This window comes from Geotrypetes seraphini, chromosome 6, assembly GCF_902459505.1.
Source record: "Geotrypetes seraphini chromosome 6, aGeoSer1.1, whole genome shotgun sequence".
Taxonomy (NCBI): Eukaryota; Metazoa; Chordata; class Amphibia; order Gymnophiona; family Dermophiidae; genus Geotrypetes; species Geotrypetes seraphini.
In genome coordinates this window covers 185,281,235-185,301,498 of record NC_047089.1, presented here as the reverse complement: position 1 = coordinate 185,301,498, position 20,264 = coordinate 185,281,235, and the positions used below count along the sequence as shown (strand labels likewise).

Sequence of the window (20,264 nt, the reverse complement as noted above, 5' to 3'; positions counted from 1 at the left end):
GAAAAAAAATAGTTAATGTCTTATTAAAGAAATGACAGTTTTGCATGAGGTAAAACTCTTTATAGTTTATAAATCTTTCCTTTTGGCTAAGTCTTAATAATAATATTGTAACTTATAGCTAAAGAGACATATGATCAAGAAACTTTTATTTTACTTTTGTAATTATGATAAACATACCGAGGGCCTCAAAATAGTACCTGGTGGGCTGCATGTGGTCCCCAGGCAGCGAGTTTGAGACCACTGTGATAGAAGGAAGTGTATGTGAATAACCAAATATGGGAAATAGGGTTGGGGGTTGGAATGAGAGTAATGGGAGAAATAAGCAGGGGCGTAGAAAATGGAAGTATAGAGGTAGACATTTGATAGGTTGTGAACTGTTACTGCTCTAACCAATGAGCATGCAGGCAGGAGGGACTAAGAAATTTGTGGATTAACTATATAATGGATAATTGCATTAAGCTCTGTATGCCTACTTTGCTATTTTAGCATTTGGATACCCTGTCTGGCCAGAGAGAAAATAAATTATTGTCTACTTTATCCAAAGACTTTCCAGAGTATCCTTGTGAGCTGTTTATTGTTTTTCACAGACATTCTCTTGCAAGAGCAACTAATAAAATAATGTTTCTGCTCCACCGAGTCTGTCCTGAGTTCTAGTAATTAGCATTACTTACAATAACTAAATCCTCAAAAAAAAACCCAAAAAAACACCCCAACAACAACAAAAAAACCCCAAACATTTCTGGTGCACTTTTGCAGTTTAGAGGGGAAAAAAAGTATTCCTGTCTTAATGGGCATGAAATGCCTCATTAAACTGTGTAGTTCTATCAAACAAATAGATATAGACTGCAGGGCTCTATGGCAAGTGACCAGCCCTATTATGACTAATACAACTGGTTAACTTGGGATTGATTTGCTCTATGCACAGGGGCACCGGAATTACGTACAGCTCCTTACATGTAGTTTGGTGAATAATTAAAACTATATTGGCCTCTTTATGGTGACCTGGGTATTGCAGGAATAAAAGCTTACATTTATTTTAGACTATTACTACTAGGATTATTTTTACTAACTACTATACGCAATTAACGATCTGTTATCAGGGACGTCCATTATGTTTCACATAAAAAAGTTTGGTATTTTCTTGTCAGAAAAAATACAAGACGGGCTTCTCCCACCCGAAAACAATTGGTTCAGCTCTTCTTGCCTTTTCCTTAGGTCTGTGAACTGAACCAACTGTAAATGTGGGGTGGAGGGAGATTGACAAATGAAAGTAACAGAGCAAGAAGGAGCACATTATTGTACTTGTAGAAAACAAAAAAAATGTAGTTAAACTGATGCAACCAGGGATCTTCAAATTAAAAATTCTCAACGTTTCGCAGATACGTTCGCACTCCTTCCCCTCCAGCGTCACAGTGGGATATTCCAAAGATGGCGGCTCTCTGGTGTGGTGGGAGAGTACGGCAGCAGGTAGGGGAAGAAATCCAGAAAGAGGAGGGGGACTGGTGGAAAAGAAGGTTATCTACTGAGGCTTTGTGGAATTCTTGCACTTTTAGAATACAGTACTCGTTTTTCGCTTAGGAGTCCCGTTGGAAGCTACTTTATTTCATTGCATACTACCTACCACTCCCGTACTATTAATCATTTCTATAGCGCCACGAGACGCACGCAGCGTTGCATTGTCACAAAGAGTAAGAAAGTCCCTGCTCGAAAGAGCTTACAATCTAAACAGGCAAGATAAATATGATGTCATGGATACAGTGTTTAAAGCGTTCTAGCCTGAGGCGTATACAGTGGTACCTTGGTTTAAGAGCATAATTCGTTCCAGAAGCATTCTCTTAAACCAAAACACTCGTATATCAAAGCAACTTTCCCCATAGAAGATAATGGAAACTTGAACAATTCGTTCCACGTTCCACCAACCCCCCCCCCCCCCCCCGAGGCTACCGGCGCTGCTCCATCATCCCTTCCCCTCACTCTAACCGGCATCGCAACCCTCCCCCCGCGAGTATTTCTTCAACTCTCCCCTTCCCACAGAAAGAAAAATGCTGATTCACAACGAATTTTCAATTAAGCGGGGGGAGGAGGGGGGAATGCCTCAGAAACACGTCAGAACCAAACTCAGCTCTCTGGCTACAGAGGGTAGTTACTTTATAAGCTTAAACACCCCTCTTTAAATCAAAAGTACATTTAAACAGTCTATAACATTGTTCTTCAACCTTTTGACACCTATGGACCTGCGGAAATAAAATACCAGTGGAACCTTGGTTTACGAGCATAATTTGTTCCAGAAGTATGCTCATAAATCAAATTGCTCGTATATCAAAGCGAGTTTCCCCATAGGAATGAATGGGAACTCGCTTGATTCGTTCCCCCCTCCTCCGAGGCCACCGGCGCTGCTCCATACCCCCCCCCCTGAGAACTGGCCTTTCACCCCCCCCCCCCCCGAGATTCTCGGAGAGAGCGAGACCAGAAGGCCTTGAGCATGCGCAGATGCTCAAGGCCCAGCCAAGAGGGAGGATCTTCAGGCACTGGCATGTCCTGTGCGTTGGTGCTGGTGCCGGTGCCAAATCGGGGTAAGGGATGCTGTTTGGGGGGAGCGGGGGAGGGGATGCCGGATCGCGGGGGGGGGGACACATTTGCAAATCGAGTCAACGAACGCTCGGTTTGCGAGGCACGATTTGCAGGAATGTTTTGCTCGTCTTGCAAAACACTCGCAAACCGAGGTTTGACTGTAATGCAGTTGAAGAATACTGGGCTAAGTTCTGGGCCAGACCCCGCCCCTTTCCACCCAATCTCCACCCCAAATCCCACCCCCATAATAGTACTAATTGTAACACCATTTTTTCCATTCATTGCACTGCAGCAGAAGGAAACTACCTAGGAGTCTGAAATTTTGCACTTTGGTACAACACCTTGGGGCACGTTTCTGTGCCAAGCTTGAAATCTTTTGCGAACGTGCTTCCATTACTACAGGTCAGCTTCTGGTAAAGTTGTACCCTCAGCTGACTTACCTACCAGCAGCAGTATGGATCCAAACTGTGCCAAAAATTTTCATTCGTGAATTTTTTTGCCTACTTTGGCTGGTTTTCAATATTGGTCCACTTGATATGGAATGACCCTCTTTTTAATTTCTGTCAGTATTCAGCATACAATTTTAAAAAATGGTTTTACTCCAAAATCTGAAGTGAAACAATTTTTGAAATGTATATTTGAATATTAAAAATGAAAACAAAAATGAAGTATAAATGTTAATCACTAGACTTTAAATGTACAGTATTCTGATATAAGGAGGGTTTTTTTTAAGGTTATGAAGTAACTACCCTGTCTAGCCAGAGAGCTGAGAGTTAACTTCTGATGGGGTTTTGAGGCTTTTCCCTCTTTTTTTTTTTTTAAATTAAAAATATATTTAAGTTGTGCCTATATTTTTCTTTCTATGGGAAGTGGAGTTACTAAACCGCAGTCTTCCTATTTTGCAACACCCACAAAGATGTGTACACGCCAACAGAACCGGAACAAATAATTCTTTATTGGAAAATACCCGACACTGCCAATGTTTCGGCTCTTGGCCTGCCTCAGGGGTCTTATCTTTAGTTGTCAGTCAAATTATTTCTTAAAGATGATGATTGTCCCAATATATCAAACCGTTAAGACAGTTTGATATATTGGGACAATCATCATTTTTAAATAAGAAATAATTTGACTAAAGAGAAGACCCCCGAGGAAGGCCAAGAGCTGAAACGCTGGCAGTGTTGGGTCTTTTCCAATAAAGAATTATTTGTCCCAGTTCTGTTGGCGTGTACACTTCTTTGTGGATGTTACTGACTGATGTATTTGGATCCCTTTTTCTGTACTGTATTCCTATTTACCAACATATTCAGACATCATGGAGATGCTTACAGATCATTGGGAGATGCCGGAAGGGCCACTGTGGGTGGCCAAGGCTATGACTAAGCTCTGTCTGATGTATGCTGCATTTATCCAACTCTTTGTTCCCCCAAAGGTGGATTCTCTGGTGTCAGGCTCATACGGAACCTGACAAAGGCCTGGCAAAACCATGTGAAAGTTCCACAATGAAAACGGTTGTTTTACCAGTGGCCTAAGCCTTACGGGCTCTTTTACAAAGCTGCGCTAGCAGCCCCGAAGCCCATAGAGATTTAAAGGGCTTCGGGGCTGTTGCTGCGATGCAGCCGCTAGTGCGGCTTTGTAAAAGAGGCCGTTAGTGCCCCCTTTAGGAATCTGACTATATCTGGATGTCAGACCTTAAGGGTGTGAAAAATAATCTATTGCTATAACACATTGGAGTAATATTTGAGCTCCATAAATGTTTCTGTTAGGTATGATTTTTTTCAATGTTTTGATTGTTCAGTGGTATTGTTTGTTATAATTTCAGCGCAGAACAGAGTTGTGGTTCAAGGAGTTTCCCCATACCTCTCCTTCGCATGTGTTTCTATAGGGCATTGCCTGCTTTGGTACAAACTGAAGAGGGCAACAGAGCACTCTGGTGAGGGAGGAGGGATTGAAAAGATGGATGGCTGCATGAACTCACTAGCATGGGGGGGATTACCCATTGGTCCAGAATGACACACCTATCTACTAGAAAGATATTAGCTAGGTAAGAACCTAATCTCTCTTTAACAAAACACAGAACTTCATCTTTAGAGTAATTACTTAAGTAGGTCAGCATTTCAGCATTCATTGGTACCGCTGAATCAGTGCACAGTTTATAATTTTATGACTATGGAAAATATCTTAAATCTTGGTTTTAGATATAGGATGCTTAAGGAGTCTGCATATTGAGGGGGATGGTTTTTAACAATTCCATTTTCATATCTGTTTGTTTGGGTACATTCTTTTTAGGCTTTACAGAACATTTCAAGGCTTTTTGTCGGGAGTCGGAACATTCAGACCACATCCATTTGTTTCAAGGTAATCCTGCAGATATTGTTTATATTATGTACATTGGAGCCTGTTCTATTTAACTACTTTGATAGGGGCTTTGCAGTTTGTCAAGTATACACAGGGCAAGCAGTAATATTGTCTGCTGATTATGGAAAAATCACAGATGCCTTGGTGACTATAAGTTTACTCTTTGCACTTGCTGGCCAAACTATGTAGAAGAGTGAGTGTTGTCATTAATTGAACCACCAGCTCATAGCAAAGGGGAGATGCTGGCTCTTTCTGCAAGGACCACTGGACCAGCGGTCAGTCCAGGTCATTTAGAAGTGACAGGGAGATACTAGTAGGAAAATCCTTTCTATGTTGCTCACTTGCAGATCGTTGAAAGGTTGTCTTTATAAGAGATTTATTGATAGAACATTCTCATTCCAAACTGGTAAAATGAATGCTTGGTTAAGTGAAATGGTATTAAAAGCCTTTTCCTACCAATCCTTTAGAAAATCTCTAAAGACCTACCTATTTGACAAATTTATTACCTCATAATTGTAATTTTCAAATTTTTCTTTTTTTTATTGCCTGTGTTTTGCTGGCTGTCAATTCATTTCTTATTGTTAACTGCTTAGAACTGTTTTGGTATTGTAGTATATAAAAATAAAGTTGTTAGTTTTATTAAATTCAGATACATACCTATCTGTCTGGCTAATAATTAGTTATGGACCTGTCAAGAAGTACCTGGTCAAACCCAGTAGTGAAGCTTGGAATGAATTGGCTCCAGATGTAATAATTAAGATGGGCCTCTATAACACTGTCTCGCCCATGGAGATGGGGTTGGGAAGGGAACCAGAAGTCAGTAACAGAAATATAAAGGCAAAACTAAAGTGGAAACCTCAAGAAGTCGGACTCTGTATGTACAGCAAAACTAGAAACTGAAATACAAGGTATCAGAGATGCACATTTGCCAAAGCTGACCAATTCAAATTAATAAAATCAGAATAAAATGCCCTTTTTTAACTTTGTTGTGTGAACACTTTATTTTTTCATTTGCTTTCTTTCCCATATTTCTCTTTATTTTCTGGTTTTTCCTAATTCTTTTTCAGGGTCTCTTGTCCATTTGGCATTTCTTCTCTCACAGTGCCCACCATTCATTTTCTGTCTGTCCTATCCAGTATCTCCCCTCTGTGTCCTTACTACTACTACTATTTATCACTTCTATAGTGCTGAAAGTCTAACTTGGACGGAAAAACATGACATAAAGGGCTGGGGAAGCAGAAACCAAGGTGAGAGGAGTTAGGAGTTGAAAGCAGCCTTGAAGAGGTGGCCTTTTATCTTGGATTTGAACACTGCCAGAGATTGAGCTCACCATAGAGATTCGGGCAGTTAAGAACATAAGAATAGTGTTACTGGGTCAGACCAATGGTCCATCAAGCCCAGTAGCCCATTCTCATGGTGACCAATCCAGGTCACTAGTACCTGACCAAAACCCAAAGAGAAGCAACATTCCATGCTACCGATCCAGGGCAAGCAGAGGCTTCTCCAATGTCTTAATAACAGACTATGAACTTTTCCTCCAGGAATTTGTCCAACACTTTCTTAAAACCAGCTACACTATCCGCTTTTACCACAACCTCTGGCAATACGTTTCAGAGCTTAACTATTCTCTGAGTGAAAAAATATTTCCTCGTCTTGGTTTTAAAAGTATTTCCCTGCAGTTTCATGGAGTGTCTCCTAGTCTTTTAAATTTTTGATGGAGTGAAAAATCGATCCACTTATACCCGTTCTACTCCACTCAGGATTTTGTAGACTTCAATCATATCTACTCTCAGCTGTCTCTTTTCTAAGCTGAACAGTCCTAAACATTTTACTCTTTCCTCATACGAGAGGAGTTCCATCCCCTTTATCATCTTGGCCACTCTTCTTTGAACCTTTTCTAATGCTGCTATATCTTTCTTGAGATAAGGAGACCAGAATTGAATGCAATACTCCAGATGATGCCGCACCACGGAGCGATAGAGGCATTATAACATTCTTAGTCTCATTAACCTCTTAGCTTTTTAAATAATTCCTAGCATCTTGTTTGCTTTTTTGGCCGCCACTGCACATTGGGCGGAAGGTTTCATCGTATTGTCTACAATGAAACCCAGATACCTTTCTTGGGCGCTAACCCCCAAGGTGGATCCTAGCATCCGGTAACTGATTTGGTTATTCTTCCCAATATGCATCACTTTGCATTTGTCCACATTAAATTTCATCTGCCACTTGAACTCCCAGTCTTCCAATTTCCTAAGGTCTGCCTCCAATGTTTCACAATCTGCATGCGTTTTAACAACTTTGAACAGTTTAGTGTCATCTGCAAATTTAATCACCTCACTCGTTGTTCCAGTTTCCAGATCGTTTCCATTAATTTGCTTACCACCGAAGTCAGACTTACCAGCCTGTAATTCCCTACTTCTTCCTTACTTCGACTTTAGTTTTTGGGTGTAGCTCCGTGGAGATGCGCACGGGATCGGAGCCAACTGCGTCCCTCCGGCAGAGGTTCCTGGCTATTGGTGTTAACAGTCAGAAGTTCAGCTTTAGAGGCAGAGGATCTCCCTGTAAGCAGTTTTGGCTTCTTTCTAAGTAGTTCCAGGCAGCACATGGCTCGGTGAGTAAAAAACTGATAGCCTGAATCAGTGATTTTGGGGTTCTTTAATTAGGGGTTTTGGGTGTTTTTCCCATATGCCTTAGCCCTCAGCACCCCTAAAATCCCAAAATTGCCATTTTCTAAGGGTTCCTATGCTTTTTCTGGCCGATTTTATTTTAAAATCGGCACCTGCAGCAGCCATCTTGGATTTTCATGCTCTTTTTAAAAAGTTATTTTTAGACTCTGCAAGCTTCATTTTTGCAAGTAAACCATCCAAATGGATTCCCCAGGGCAGGATTTGGTGGGCTCGTGTCCCGGCTATGGTGGATGGCGGTTGAGTGTGCTGCCGTGTTCCATGTGTACTGTGGAGGGGGGGGGAGAGGAGAGGCAAAAATTGAGTCAGCCCCAGTACCCTCAGCCCCTGAAGGAGGTCCTGCCACTGTCTTTGACTAAGCGCCTGAAAGTTTGATGCTGGGAAGGCCTGTGGAATGTGCAGTTGGTGCTCTGGGGAAATGCAAGCATGCTTTGGCGACATACTCTGTCTAGTCCTCCCAGAGGCGGCTCCTGGCCCGGATGATGAAGTTCTCCCAAAATTTTCTGCTAGGCTGTACCAGGCTTCTTTGGATCAGACATTTATGTCAGCTATCCTTACACAGGCGACTTTGTCAGGGGGGGGGGGCGTTCTTCTTTCTCAGAGCATGGATTTCCTCTCCTGCCCCCTCACTGTGGTCCCTGTGTGTATGGCAGCTGTGTCCATGCTTGTCCCGGATGCCCTGCTTCTGCCTCGGATTTCACAAACAGGCTTGAGATGTTGCAGTCCTTGCAGATCTCCAGGACCTGGATCTGGGTGAAGCCCTGGATCTTGGGGGAGGGTATAGATCTACTATCTGCAGATTTTTTTCAAGCCCACGCAGTTGGTGGTTTGCTCCCTGAGCCCCTTTAGGAGTTGAAGTTGGAGAATGGGTGGTCTGTCTCTGCAGAATGTTCTTTCTGAGTGCTCCAAGGCTGAACTCCGCCATTTTGTTTATCCAGACCTAGTTCCAATTTTCACAGATATTTGGAAGGTGTTTAAAGGCCCCATAGCATGTGTTAGGGCCATGTTTTAGCTCCGCACTATGACGGATGCTTTTAACCAGTGCCTTGGTTCCTCAAATGTGCAGTCCTCGGAGGCACAGGTTACCACACGCCCTTCTCTCCCCAGTGCTGGGGTGGAGGGGTCCTGCAGGAGGTTCAAGATCACATCGTGGATTTAATTCTCCAGCACCTGTTTGATTCGATGGATGCTGGAATTAAGGCAGTGGTGGCCTCCTTTGTCCGCCATGATCCTGTCCTGAATTTCCTGTTAGTCTTTTCTATGCTTTTTGCCTTTTTGCAGTGCCTCGTACTGAGCGAGTTGCCCTTCCAGAAACACTTTTAGTTTGGCAAAGGTCTGGCTGACCTCATGGCTGATGTGCAGGCCTGCTGGCCCTGGTCTTTACCTATCCGCAGATCCTGGGCCTCAAGGGGATTGAAGCAGCCTTCTTTTTTGGGCCTTCCAACGTTCCCGTTGGTTCTCTGGGGCCTCCGTTGGCCAGTCTTCCTCCCAGTTTTCTAGACTATGGTGTAAGGTTTGTTAGTGTGGCCCCCACAATATTAGGTGGTAGGGGTTACGTGAGAGGCGCCCTTACACACGCCAGGTCCCAGGTTCAGTTCTCTCACTAAAGATTCACCAGGAAGTAGAATCAAAAAGGCACAGCCAGAAGTGATTACATAAAGAATATATTATAGAAATAGGCTTACAGAAAAGCAATATTTATAAGCATTACAATTAATGAGAGAGCATCACAGTTTCCCTGCCTTACAGAGTTCAGAGGAAAAGAGAGACATAGAAGCCTGAAGTTCCAGGGAAAGGCAGAGAGAGAGAAAAGGGGGATGGGGTGATGGTCCAAGCTTCGTGTTCCATAGATAAAGAGAAGGATAGACAGAGAAAGAGAGAGGAGGCTGTGTGTTGCAGAGAGGAGGCTTTTATAGCTTGGAATCCTATTCTGAATATAGAAAACTATTGAGCTTCAATAAAAGTTAAATCTCCCCCTTCTTAGTAAACTTGTGTTAGACAGCCGAAGAATAGGCTATGGTCAAATGTAATTTCCAGTATGCCTCTGACAATAGTTTCTGATTAACTTTAGTTATCTGTGCACCTGGACCCATTGTCCTAAGCACCCTCTTAATCAGACATTAACACCTTTTAGCTAATCATGATTCAATCAGGGCTATTTAACACCGTCTTTTCGGGCCATATGAAACAGTCTGCCTACACTCAGGGTCTATCTGCATTCACATGCCAAAGTCAGATTGATATAATTTCCCATAGGCCTTCGCTGACATTAGTTATGTCAACTGAAAATGCTGAATGCTAGCAATAGCTATGCTGACATATAGTTCAGAGGTTTTCAGCATTAGCAGTCCCCTAGGGGCTGTCCAGTGGGACCTGCAATGCCACATTTTGAACGCCTGCCCTTTCCTGGATCAGGGTGCAGCTCTCAGCATTCCTGGTAGACTGGCAGGCCATCCCTCAGACTGTTGGGTCCTGGGGGTCCTTTGGGTTGGCTACAGGCTAGGATTTCTTTGTTCTCTGGTGGATTCTTTTTTGGATTCCCTCGCAGGAAGTTCAGAGAATGCAGCTTGGCGGGAGGCTATAGTTCGCAGATTGCTGACCATTGTGGCCATGGGGCCCATTCCAAAGTGAGGCTCGAGCTCTGACAAATACTCAGTATGCTTCCGCAGACGATTGGAGGCCGATCTTGGATCTCAAGGGGATTAATGTGGCCCTGAGAGTGCCCTGCTTCCGGCTGGAATCTGTGCTTTCGGTGATCGCCTCTGTGGCTCTGGGGAAGTTTTGGCTCCTTGGATCTGTCAAAGGCATATCTCCATATTCTTCTTTTTCCGGTCAGCAGGAAATACCTGAGGTTTGTCGTTTTGTGGTACCATTCTCAGTTTGTGTCGCTGCCCTTGAGAGTGAAGAACAGCACCCTGGACCTTCATCATGGTGATGGTGATATGTCTGCATACCCTGGGAGTTTTGGTTCTCCAATATCTGCCTGAGTGGATACTACAAACCCTGTCTGCACCTGAGGGGTGTCAGGTTGTTCACCCAGTAGTTTAGCTGCTTCTCTGCCTGAGCTGGGTGATTGACTTTTTGATGAGTTGCTAGGGGTGCTCTTTCACATGAGTCGGAACCAGGTGTTCTTGCCCGTTTTGCATCAGAGGCATCTCCGGCAAGTTGTCTGGAATTTCATGGCTGGCCTGGCAGTGTCTCCTGGTTCTGGGAGCCATGGTGGCAGCACTCGCAGTCCCATGGGCCAGGGTCCATTTGCGCCCGCAGCAGGATGCTCTGATGTCGTATGGTAGCCTGCAGAGGGATCTGTTCCCTGTTCGACTGCTCTGGGTGTCGATGGCCCGGAGTAGTCTAGCCTTGTGGCTGCAATCTCTCTCAATCGGTGAGTCCAGTTTTTTTGCAGAATGAATTGATGAATCAGGCACTAGTTTACACCAGTAGCGCTCGGCTTGTCAGCAAGCTCTTTTTAGGGACATAAGTGCTGAGTTGAACTACTTCTCTGATAATCTTTGGATTCTTTTGCTGCATTTGAGTGGGGCTAGTTTGTTTAGAATTTGTTCATTTTCATTGTTCATTAATTTTCATTATTCATTTGATTGTTTTCCAATGGTCCAGGAAATCTTGGTCAAGGATGGGAAGGGATAGTAATGAGTTATCTGTTTCATTCTGGTTTGATTCAGGGGCTACTTTGTTTCTATAATAAGAGGCTATTCGGAGGGGGGGGGTTGGTTATTAATATCCCTTTCCAGAATATGGTAAATTCCAGAAGTAAGTGGTCTGACGCTGACCATTAAGTATACCAACCCCCCCCCCTCGAATAGCCTCTTATTATAGAAACAAAGTAGCCCCTGAATCAAACCAGAATGAAATAGATATCTCATTACCCAAAAATGTTTAGCACAGATCACAATAAGGAATAAACAGCCAGGCATATATTGGGAATTAACATAACCAGATATGAAACATCTATTAAATTAATAGTTATTTGATTCTCAATCAAAAATTTTCAAAATAAATCAGAATGAATTTATTCACTGTCAGATAAGTGATTACATTTCCTTCATTTGTCCAGGATTCTCAGTATTGTAACCTACCTTTCCTGTGCTTTTTACAGAACAGAGCTGCTCGGGTGCGAGTCGGGAAAGGAGACAAACCTGTGACTTATGAGGAAGCTCACCCTCCCCATCACATTGCTCACAAGAAAGGCTGGCTGTCCCTGCACACCAGTTAGTACTCATTGTGTATATTCATGTCGGCGCCATGCCATAAATAGGATCTGTATCGGCATCTCTCATTGTGTATTCAGGCTGCTGTGAACAGGGTTGAACAAAGAGAACTCTTCAAAGGCTTAATATAATAGCAATTGTATATTGACAGATGTCACACACTACTTAACTTATGGTAGACTAGGGGTATTCATTCATTTGAATCTGTATGGGAAACCTCAGTGACATTTTCTGTCCTTTTTTTCCCCCCCAAATGATAGGAAAAATATCAAAATGTTGTTTTTCTCTTCTGTTGTTAATAGTGCACACTGTTCCAGAAAAGTGTGCACACATGCAAATAGCGCATACACTTTTCAAAAGAGGGCTCAGTATTTTGGAAGAGTATGTGCTCTTAAAAATATTGCTCCCATTAACAAAAAAAAAGAAACCTAAAATGGATAAAAGGGAACATTTCCTGTAAACAACATGGGAAATGTTCCAAAACAAAATTTTGCAAGTTGCAGACCCTTAGTTTCCTGTGCATATAGCATCCAATTCCTTATGGGTTATGCACTTTAACTCTTGCAGAAGACACCAATCATTTTTCTCAACTCCACCTCCTCGTTCCTCTGGGCAGAGTTCCCTCTTCAATTTTACCTTCTGCAAAAGAGTTGAGAAGGTGTCATTAGATTTTTTATTTTTGGGGTTTATTCTGACCTTTGTGAGGCTTCCCAGTGCTACAGAGGTTCCCAGTAATCCCGGGGCAGCTCTGCCTGGGAGAGGATATAGGATCATAGGACCATAGGATATATGGTCTGTAGCTGGTGGAGTGGGGAGGGAACCCTTCCAAAAGGGGACCTGCCTGACTGTCCTGCCCTAGCACTTGGAGCTCAGGGAAGGTCCCTAGGAGCGGTGCTCACCCCTGCGGAATTAAGGCACTTGAGTACAGGCTGATCTGACCATGTAACTAGCCGGGAGGTTTGGCTGTGGTTGGTTGTATTTCTCCCCCCTCCCCTTCTCTCCTGCTGCCAAGTGACCCTCCCCTCCCACATACAGCACCTCTCTCCTGCCTCCGACGCCCTTTCTAACTTACCGCTAAGTAGATGACCTAAGGGACGCATATTCTCTCCTCCCAGCTGACCTGCGTCGTCCAAAATGGGCCTTCCCCTCCCCGGTGCATCTTGGGATACACCTGGATGCACCGAGAAGGGGCCTAAAGCTTTGATTGGTCTTAAATAACTTGGGCCAATCAGAGCCTCAGGACCCTCCTCGGTGCATCCCAAAATGCACTGAGGAGGGAAAGGCCCATTTTGGATGACGCAGGCCAAGTGGAAGGAAGGAATCCACGTCCCTTAGGTCATCTGCTTAGAGGTAAGGGGGAGGTGTTGTATGGCAGGGGGTCATTTGGCAGAGGGAAAGAGTGGGTATCTCTCGCTGCAGGGTGTGTGGCTGGGTGGTGGCAGGCGTTTCTTGGCAGCAGGAGAGAATAGAAATCTCTCTTGCTGCAGGGGGGGGGAGGTGTCGCCGCTGCTGCAAGGGAGAGTTGTTGTGATGTAAGGGGAAAGAATGAGCATCTTTCCCCCTAGCAGTCTCTGACACTTGCCTTTACCGGCACCCCTGGACTAGAGAGTTGCGCGGGGACAGAAATCCCACCCGTCCCCGCCAAAATCCCACCCGTCCCCGCAAGGAATCAATCCGTCCCCGCGAAGAATCCCTCGTCCCCACCCATCCCCGCTCATCCCCCCCTAAAAGTTACCTGTCCCCATAAAAAAGCAGCAATTACTTCAGAAAGTTTTGATTTTTTTTTTAGCCTTAGTTTATTTAAACCAACAATAAAATACAAATAGTTTTCGTAATAATCCATGTGCTACACCAGTGGTCTCAAACTCAAACCCTTTGCAGGGCCACATTTTGGATTTGTAAGTAATTGGAGGGCCACAGAAAAAATAGCTAATGTCTTATGAAAGAAATGACAATTATCCCAGGACAAGCAGGCAGCATATTCGTCATCCAAGGAGCCCCGATGCGGACAGCTTTTCAAGCAAACTTGAAGAAGTTTCAAGCTTGCTATGCTGTACCACGCATGTGCATACCTTCTTGCCCACTAAAGGGCACATCCCCACCTCGTGGTCCTCAGTTCTGTTCTTTCCGCGGAGCCAGAAGCCCTGTCGTGTTTTTCTCTCCATGTCGTTTGCCTTCTAGCACCGCGGCTTTGTTGTTTTCTCGAAGTCGCTGTGCGTTGTCTTCTTTTGTTTCTTTGTGTTTCTAAAATCGATCCAAAAAAAAAAAAAAAAATTCTTCTGTTTTGGCACCAGGGGCTCCCGGTTTGCCGCGGCCACGGGACCTCGATCGTTCGCGGCCTACTGTTTTTTCATGTCCCGGCCCTTGTCGGGGTTCAAAAAGTGCACCCGGTGTGATCGGCTGCTGTCGATCACTGACCCCCATCGGTGGTGCCTCCTGTGTTTGGGTGCTGACCACCCTACTGATTCCTACCCCAGGTGTGCCACCTTCCAACCTCGGGCCCTCCGCCGCCGGCGTGCTCGTATGGTGCTCGCTGTTTTGTTGTGGAGCCCGCGGCGGGACAGGCCTCGACGTCGGCCTCGGCTTCGGCCCCGGCCTTGACCTCGGCCTCGGTCCCCTCAGCCCCGCCTCGGATGTCTTCGACCTCGAAGCCGACTCCGGGTAAGTCCCCGCTTCCCTCCTCAGGTGCCGTGTCGGCGAAAAAGCCATCCTCGGGATCCTCGACGGGGGTGGGTGGGTCGACCTCGGCCCCGCCCCAGTCGTCTAAGTCTACTACTCCTTGGGAATACTCATTACTGAGGTCGCCCTCTGCGGAGTATCCAGCTGCATCTGACATGCCGTCCATGATGGCGGTCCCGGATTTCCAGGACATGTTCCGGGCGCTCATTTCCTCAGAGCTGTCCTCGGCTCTAGCCCATTTGCAGCCTGCCTCGGCCCCGACCTCGACCCCGGCCCAGCCTGAGCGCAGTGTCCGAGCACCGCGGGACAAGGTGCACCATACTCGCAGGCTTTTTCCTCGGACTCCTCGTCCAGGGCTTCGGAGGGTTCCTCGCCCTCGGGCCGACCTCGGGCGAAGCGCCGTTCCAGGAGGCCGAAGCGTTCTCGAGGTTTGCCTCTGAGGCGTGGTCGCTCCCTGCCGGCCCGGGACGTCGAGGTGCTCCGGGTGTCTGAGCTTAGCCTTTCTAATCCGAGGCTACTTCGCTCTCCTCCTCGGAAGGGTTCGCCCCGGGGCTCCAGGGATTCCTCTCTGAGGCGTCGGAAGGTTTCTGTGCCCCACACACCGAGGTCTTCCCTGAGGGGCTCCTCGGGGCCTCGGAGGTCTCCGTCCCCGGCGCATTCTCTCGGCGCTGTTTCTTGGGGGTCGGATGTGGGAGCTGGCCGTGAGCCCCGCTATTCTCGCAAGGCGTCTCCTTCGTTTTCTGCGGCTCGGGGTTCTCGATCCCTTCCCCTGAGGATGACCGGTCTGGTCTGCGTCCCTCCTCGTTCTCGAGGTTTGTACAGGACATGGGGAAAGCCTTGGATCTGGACCTTTTGGCGGGGTCGCAGTGCTCCAAGGAATTTTTGGCGGAGCAAGATTTGCCTTCTCCGCCTCGGGAGTCTCCTCGCCTCCCGTTAAACCAGGTTTTGCAGCAGGCTTTTTTGTGGAATTTGGAATTCCCCTATGCGGTGACGGCTGTCCCCTCCAAAATGGAATCAAAGTATCGCACGGTGCCTTGTAAAGGCTTTGAAAGGGCTCAGTTATCCCACCAGTCTTTGTTGGTGGAGTCCTCCCTCAAAAAGTCCCAGCCTTCTCGAGTTTCTGCTGCGGTGCCACCGGGGTGAGAGGGTCGCATCCTTGACAAGTTTGGCAGGAGGTTGTATCAGAACTCCATGATGGCGAATCGAGTTCTGAATTATGCCTTCACATTCACTTCTTACCTCCATCACATGGTGAAGTCTATGCCGCGCTTTCACGGGGTCTTGCCGGAGTCTCATCGGGACGACTTTGGGAAGCTGATGGAGTCTCTCTCCCAGCTTCGTCTCTATCTGTTCCATGTGACATACGACGCTTTTGAATTGACCTCCAGGGTCTCTGCGTTTGCGGTCGCTATGCGCCGCCTAGCGTGGCTTCGGATCGTTGACATGGATCCTAATCTGCAGGAGCGCTTGGCCAATCTGCCCTGTGTGGGCTCGGAGCTTTTTGATGACTCTCTAGAGGCGGCTACAAACGTCTTTCCGAGCACGAACGGTCCTTCGCTTCCCTGGTGCGTCCAAAGGTGAAACCGTCGGCTCCTAAGACCTACCGGGCTCCGCCTAGGCGCTATCCCCAGAAGACCACATCGGTTTTCTCCAGGCCCCCGCCTAGGAGACCTCCTCAGCAGTCTCGGGCGCAGCAGCAGAAGCCTCAGGCGCAGGGGGTGTCTAAATCCACACCGTCCTTTTGACGCCTTGGGCGGTTGGGGGTGGGTCCCTTCCGCACTGTCGTTGACCCCGCTGCCCATCGGGGGTCGTCTGCGCGCTTTCCATCACTCTTGGACCCTCCTCACCTCGGACGCTTGGGTTCTCCGGGTCGTGTCCGAGGGTTATTCACTCAATTTACAGGAACATCCTCCGGACAGTCTGCCCAGCGCGTGTCCTTCCAACAGGTCGCAACTCCCCCTTCTCCTGTCAGAGGCCAGGGCTTTGTTGCGCCTTCGGGCGGTGGAGCATGTGCCCCCATGTCAGCGGGGCAAGGGGTTCTACTCCCGATTATTTTTTGGTCCTGAAAAAGACCGGGGACCTGTGCCCCATTTTGGACCTCTGGCGGCTCAACAAGTACCTGGTCCAGGAGAAGTTCCGTATGCTCTCCCTTCCGGTTCTGTACCCGCTGCTGGACGAGGGGGACTGGATGTGCTCCCTCGACCTGAAGGAGGCTTATACCCATGTTACGGTGCATCCCGCCTTCCGCAAATTCCTGCGTTTCCAGGTGGGGGAGTTGCACCTTCAATACCGGGTCCTCCCCTTCGTATTGGCTTCGTCCCCTCGAGTCTTCACGAAGTGCTTGGTGGTTGTCGCAGCAGCTTTGCGGTCCAGGGGCCTTCAGGTTTTTCCCTACCTGGACGATTGGCTGATCAAGGCACCGTCCAGGGAGGGGGTTATCTTAGCGACCCAACAGACTATCATCTTTCTTCAGCGTCTGGGGTTCGAGGTGAATTTTCCAAAATCCCAATTGTCCCCTTCTCAATCTCTACAGTTCATCGGGGCCGTGCTGGACACGGTTCGCCTCCGTTCGTTCCTTCCTCCTCCGTGATTGGAGACTCTTGTCCGCCTGAGTCGGCAGATTTCGCTGCTGCCCTCGGTCTCGGCGAAAAGCCTGATGATTCTGCTGGGTCATATGGCGTCTACAGTCCATGTCATGCCGTTTGCCCGCTTTCATCTGCGGATCCCTCAGTGGACGTTGGCCTCACAGTGGCGTCAAGACCGGGACCTGATCTCCAGTCCTGTGACGGTGACTCCCTCTTTGAGACGCTCACTCCGTTGGTGGACCAACTCTTCCAATCTTTCCAGGGGTTTGCTCTTTCTCGCCCCTCCGCACCACAAGATCCTAACCACGGACTCCTCGGAGTAAGCTTGGGGGGGCTCATCTCGACGGTCTGCGCACTCGGGGAATGTGGTCGGCAGAGGACTTTCATTGTCACATCAACGTTTCGGAGCTTCGAGCCATTTTCCTGGCTGCTCGGGCCTTCTGCCACCTGCTTCACGATCAGGTAGTTCTAGTCCGGACGGACAACCAGGTGTGCACAAGCAAGGGGGGACAGGCTCTTGGTCTCTGTGCCAGGAGGCCCTTCGCCTCTGGGAGTGGGCGATTTCCCAAAACATCTTCCTTCGGGCGATTTACATTCAAGGAGAGCGGAACTGCCTGGCGGACAAACTCAGCCGTATTCTCCAGCCGCACGAGTGGTCACTGCAATCTCAGGTCTTGCACCAGGTGTTCCACCGGTGGGGGACTCCTCAAATAGATCTGTTCGCCTCCCCAGTGAATCACAAACTGCCTCTCTATTGCTCTCGGATGTATTCCCCGGATCGTCTCGAGGCCGTCGCCTTCCTTCTCGATTGGGGAGGGAAGTTCCTCTATGCGTTTCCTCCTTTTCCTCTGATCCTGAGGATGTTGGTACATCTCAAGTCGGTACGGGCCAATATGATTCTAATTGCCCCTCGTTGGCCTCGTCAGCCGTGGTTCTCCCTGCTTCTTCAACTCAGTGTCAGGGAGCCTCTTCTTCTGCCTGTTTTTCCCTCTCTGCTGTCTCAGAGTCGGGATTCTCTTTTGCATCCCAATCTTCAGTCCTTACATCTGACAGCTTGGTTTCTGTCCCCTTGACTTCTGTTTCCTTATCTCAGTCAGTCCGGGAAGTTTTGGAGGCTTCTCGCAAGGTCTCTACTCGGCTTTGCTACTCCCAAAAATGGACCAGATTTTCATCTTGGTGTTCCTCTCATTGTCTGGACCCCGTGTCAGTTCCCGTGGCTTCGGTCCTGGAGTATTTGCTCCATTTGTCACATTCTGGTCTGAAGACGACTTCTATTCGGGTGCATCTTAGTGCCATTGCTGCTTTCCATCAGCAGCTTGAGGAAAAGTCACTATCTCTTCATCCCTTGGTTTCTCGTTTCATGAGGGGTCTCTTGAACGTCCATCCTCCACTTAAGCCTCCACCTGTGGTTTGGGACCTTAATGTGGTTCTGGCTCAACTTATGAAACCCCCGTTTGAGCCTATGGATAAATCTCATCTCAAGTTTCTGACTTGGAAAGTGATCTTTCTGCTTGCGCTTACTTCCGCTCGATGGATTAGTGAGCTGCAGGCCTTGGTAGCGGATCCACCCTTTACTGTATTTCATCATGACAAGGTGGTTCTCCGCACTCATCCTAAATTTTTGCCTAAAGTTGTGTCTGATTTCCACTTCAATCAGTCCATTGTTCTTCCGGTGTTTTTTCCGAAGCCCCACTCTCATCCTGGCGAGGTGGCGCTTCACACACTTGACTGTAAGAGGGCGTTGGCTTTTTATCTTCAACGCACTCAGTCACATCGGACGGTTCCTCAATTGTTTTTGTCCTTCGATCCTAATCGGTTGGGACGTCCTGTTTCCAAGCGCACCTTGTCCAATTGGTTGGCCGCTTGTATTTCTTTTTGCTACGCTCAGGCTGGTCTCGCGCTGCATGGTCGGGTCACGGGCAATGTTCCCTCTAAGGATTGATGAGGTGTGTGCAAAAAAAAATATGCATGAGCGACAAATTACATACTCCACAAATTTATGAGCAGGTGCGGAGGACGCATTTTTAAACAAATGTAGTTTATCCTTGTACGCCTTATGTATTTTTAATCATCTATGGACAAGTTTATTGTTCAAATGGTTTTATTTATTTCCCCAAATTTATTTTTGTTATAGGCATTGAAAATATTTGATATTGCGTTTAAATCAAAATCTCAATAAACTTGAAACGAGTGCCCGTGAGATTGTGGGAGGATTAAATACTCAAAACTTAGAAGAATAACAATTTACTTAAAGTTTTTGCTTCGCCAGCTTTCTGGTATCTTTACATACAGTGGCATACCTAGCATATGTAACACCCGGGGCCCATCATTTTTTGGCACCCCCCCCCATCTGTACAAAAAACATGATTTTTAGTAACAAGCCACGTCACACATGAGTACCTAGGAAAAGGCAGCATCTTACATATTGCAGTGAGCAGTACATCAATACACCCATTGTAAAGCTAAATAAGCCAGACCAGCACAGATCAATCCTACACCGTCAATCCTAACAGAAAACCATGTCTTTCGAACACACAGAACACAGAAAACACCTTCGCCTAGTATGGAATATGTCATCACAAACTAACCCCTCCCCCTTTTACAAAACTGTAGTGTGGATTTTAGCCACGGTGGTAACAGCTCTGACGCTCATAGAATTCTGAGCATCAGAGCTGCTACCACCATGGCTGGCACTAAAAAACGCTCCACAGTTTTGTAAAAGGGGGGATAAAATAGAAATACACAGCTTCAGCGCTCTAGCTCAGGGGTGCCCAAACTTTTTGGGCTTGCGAGCTACTTTAAAATGACCAAGTCAAAATGATCTACCAACAATAAAATTAAAAAACACAAAGCACACTATATGCTGAGAAAATGTTAATTATCATTCCTATTCTGGGTTTTTTTCAAAGAGGTCAAGGCAGATGACTCTATGCATTGTCACCTCAGTAACAACCATACAAAAATAGACAAATATACCCCCCTTCCTTTTTATTAAACCACAATAGCAGTTTTTAGCGCAGGGAACTGCACTAAATGCCCAGCACTGCTCTTGACGCTCAGAGGCTCCCTGCGCAAAAAAACACTATTGCGGTTTAGTAAAAGGGGGCCTTAATGCAAAATATAGACAGCATATATAAATTCAGCCACATTTTGATCACTAAATT

At 46.8% G+C, this 20,264-nt stretch overlaps 1 protein-coding gene across 2 annotated transcripts in view; it reads left to right on the top strand.

Annotated features, from left to right (window-relative positions):
- Positions 1-1,238: 1,238 nt before the first annotated feature.
- Positions 1,239-20,264, top strand: part of MRPS24 (mitochondrial ribosomal protein S24) — a 28,802-nt gene continuing 9,776 nt past the window's right edge. Inside the window, exons 1-3 of one of the 2 annotated variants that reach the window (XR_004539924.1) lie at positions 1,239-1,467; positions 4,858-4,926; positions 11,725-11,836. Coding sequence is in view for 1 of the 2 variants with exons in the window: in XM_033949294.1 (XP_033805185.1) it covers positions 1,429-1,467; positions 4,858-4,926; positions 11,725-11,836 (220 nt within the window). In the remaining variant the exon portion in view is untranslated. The remainder of the gene's footprint in view (positions 1,468-4,857; positions 4,927-11,724; positions 11,837-20,264) is intronic. The other variant, XM_033949294.1, reaches the window with a different exon arrangement.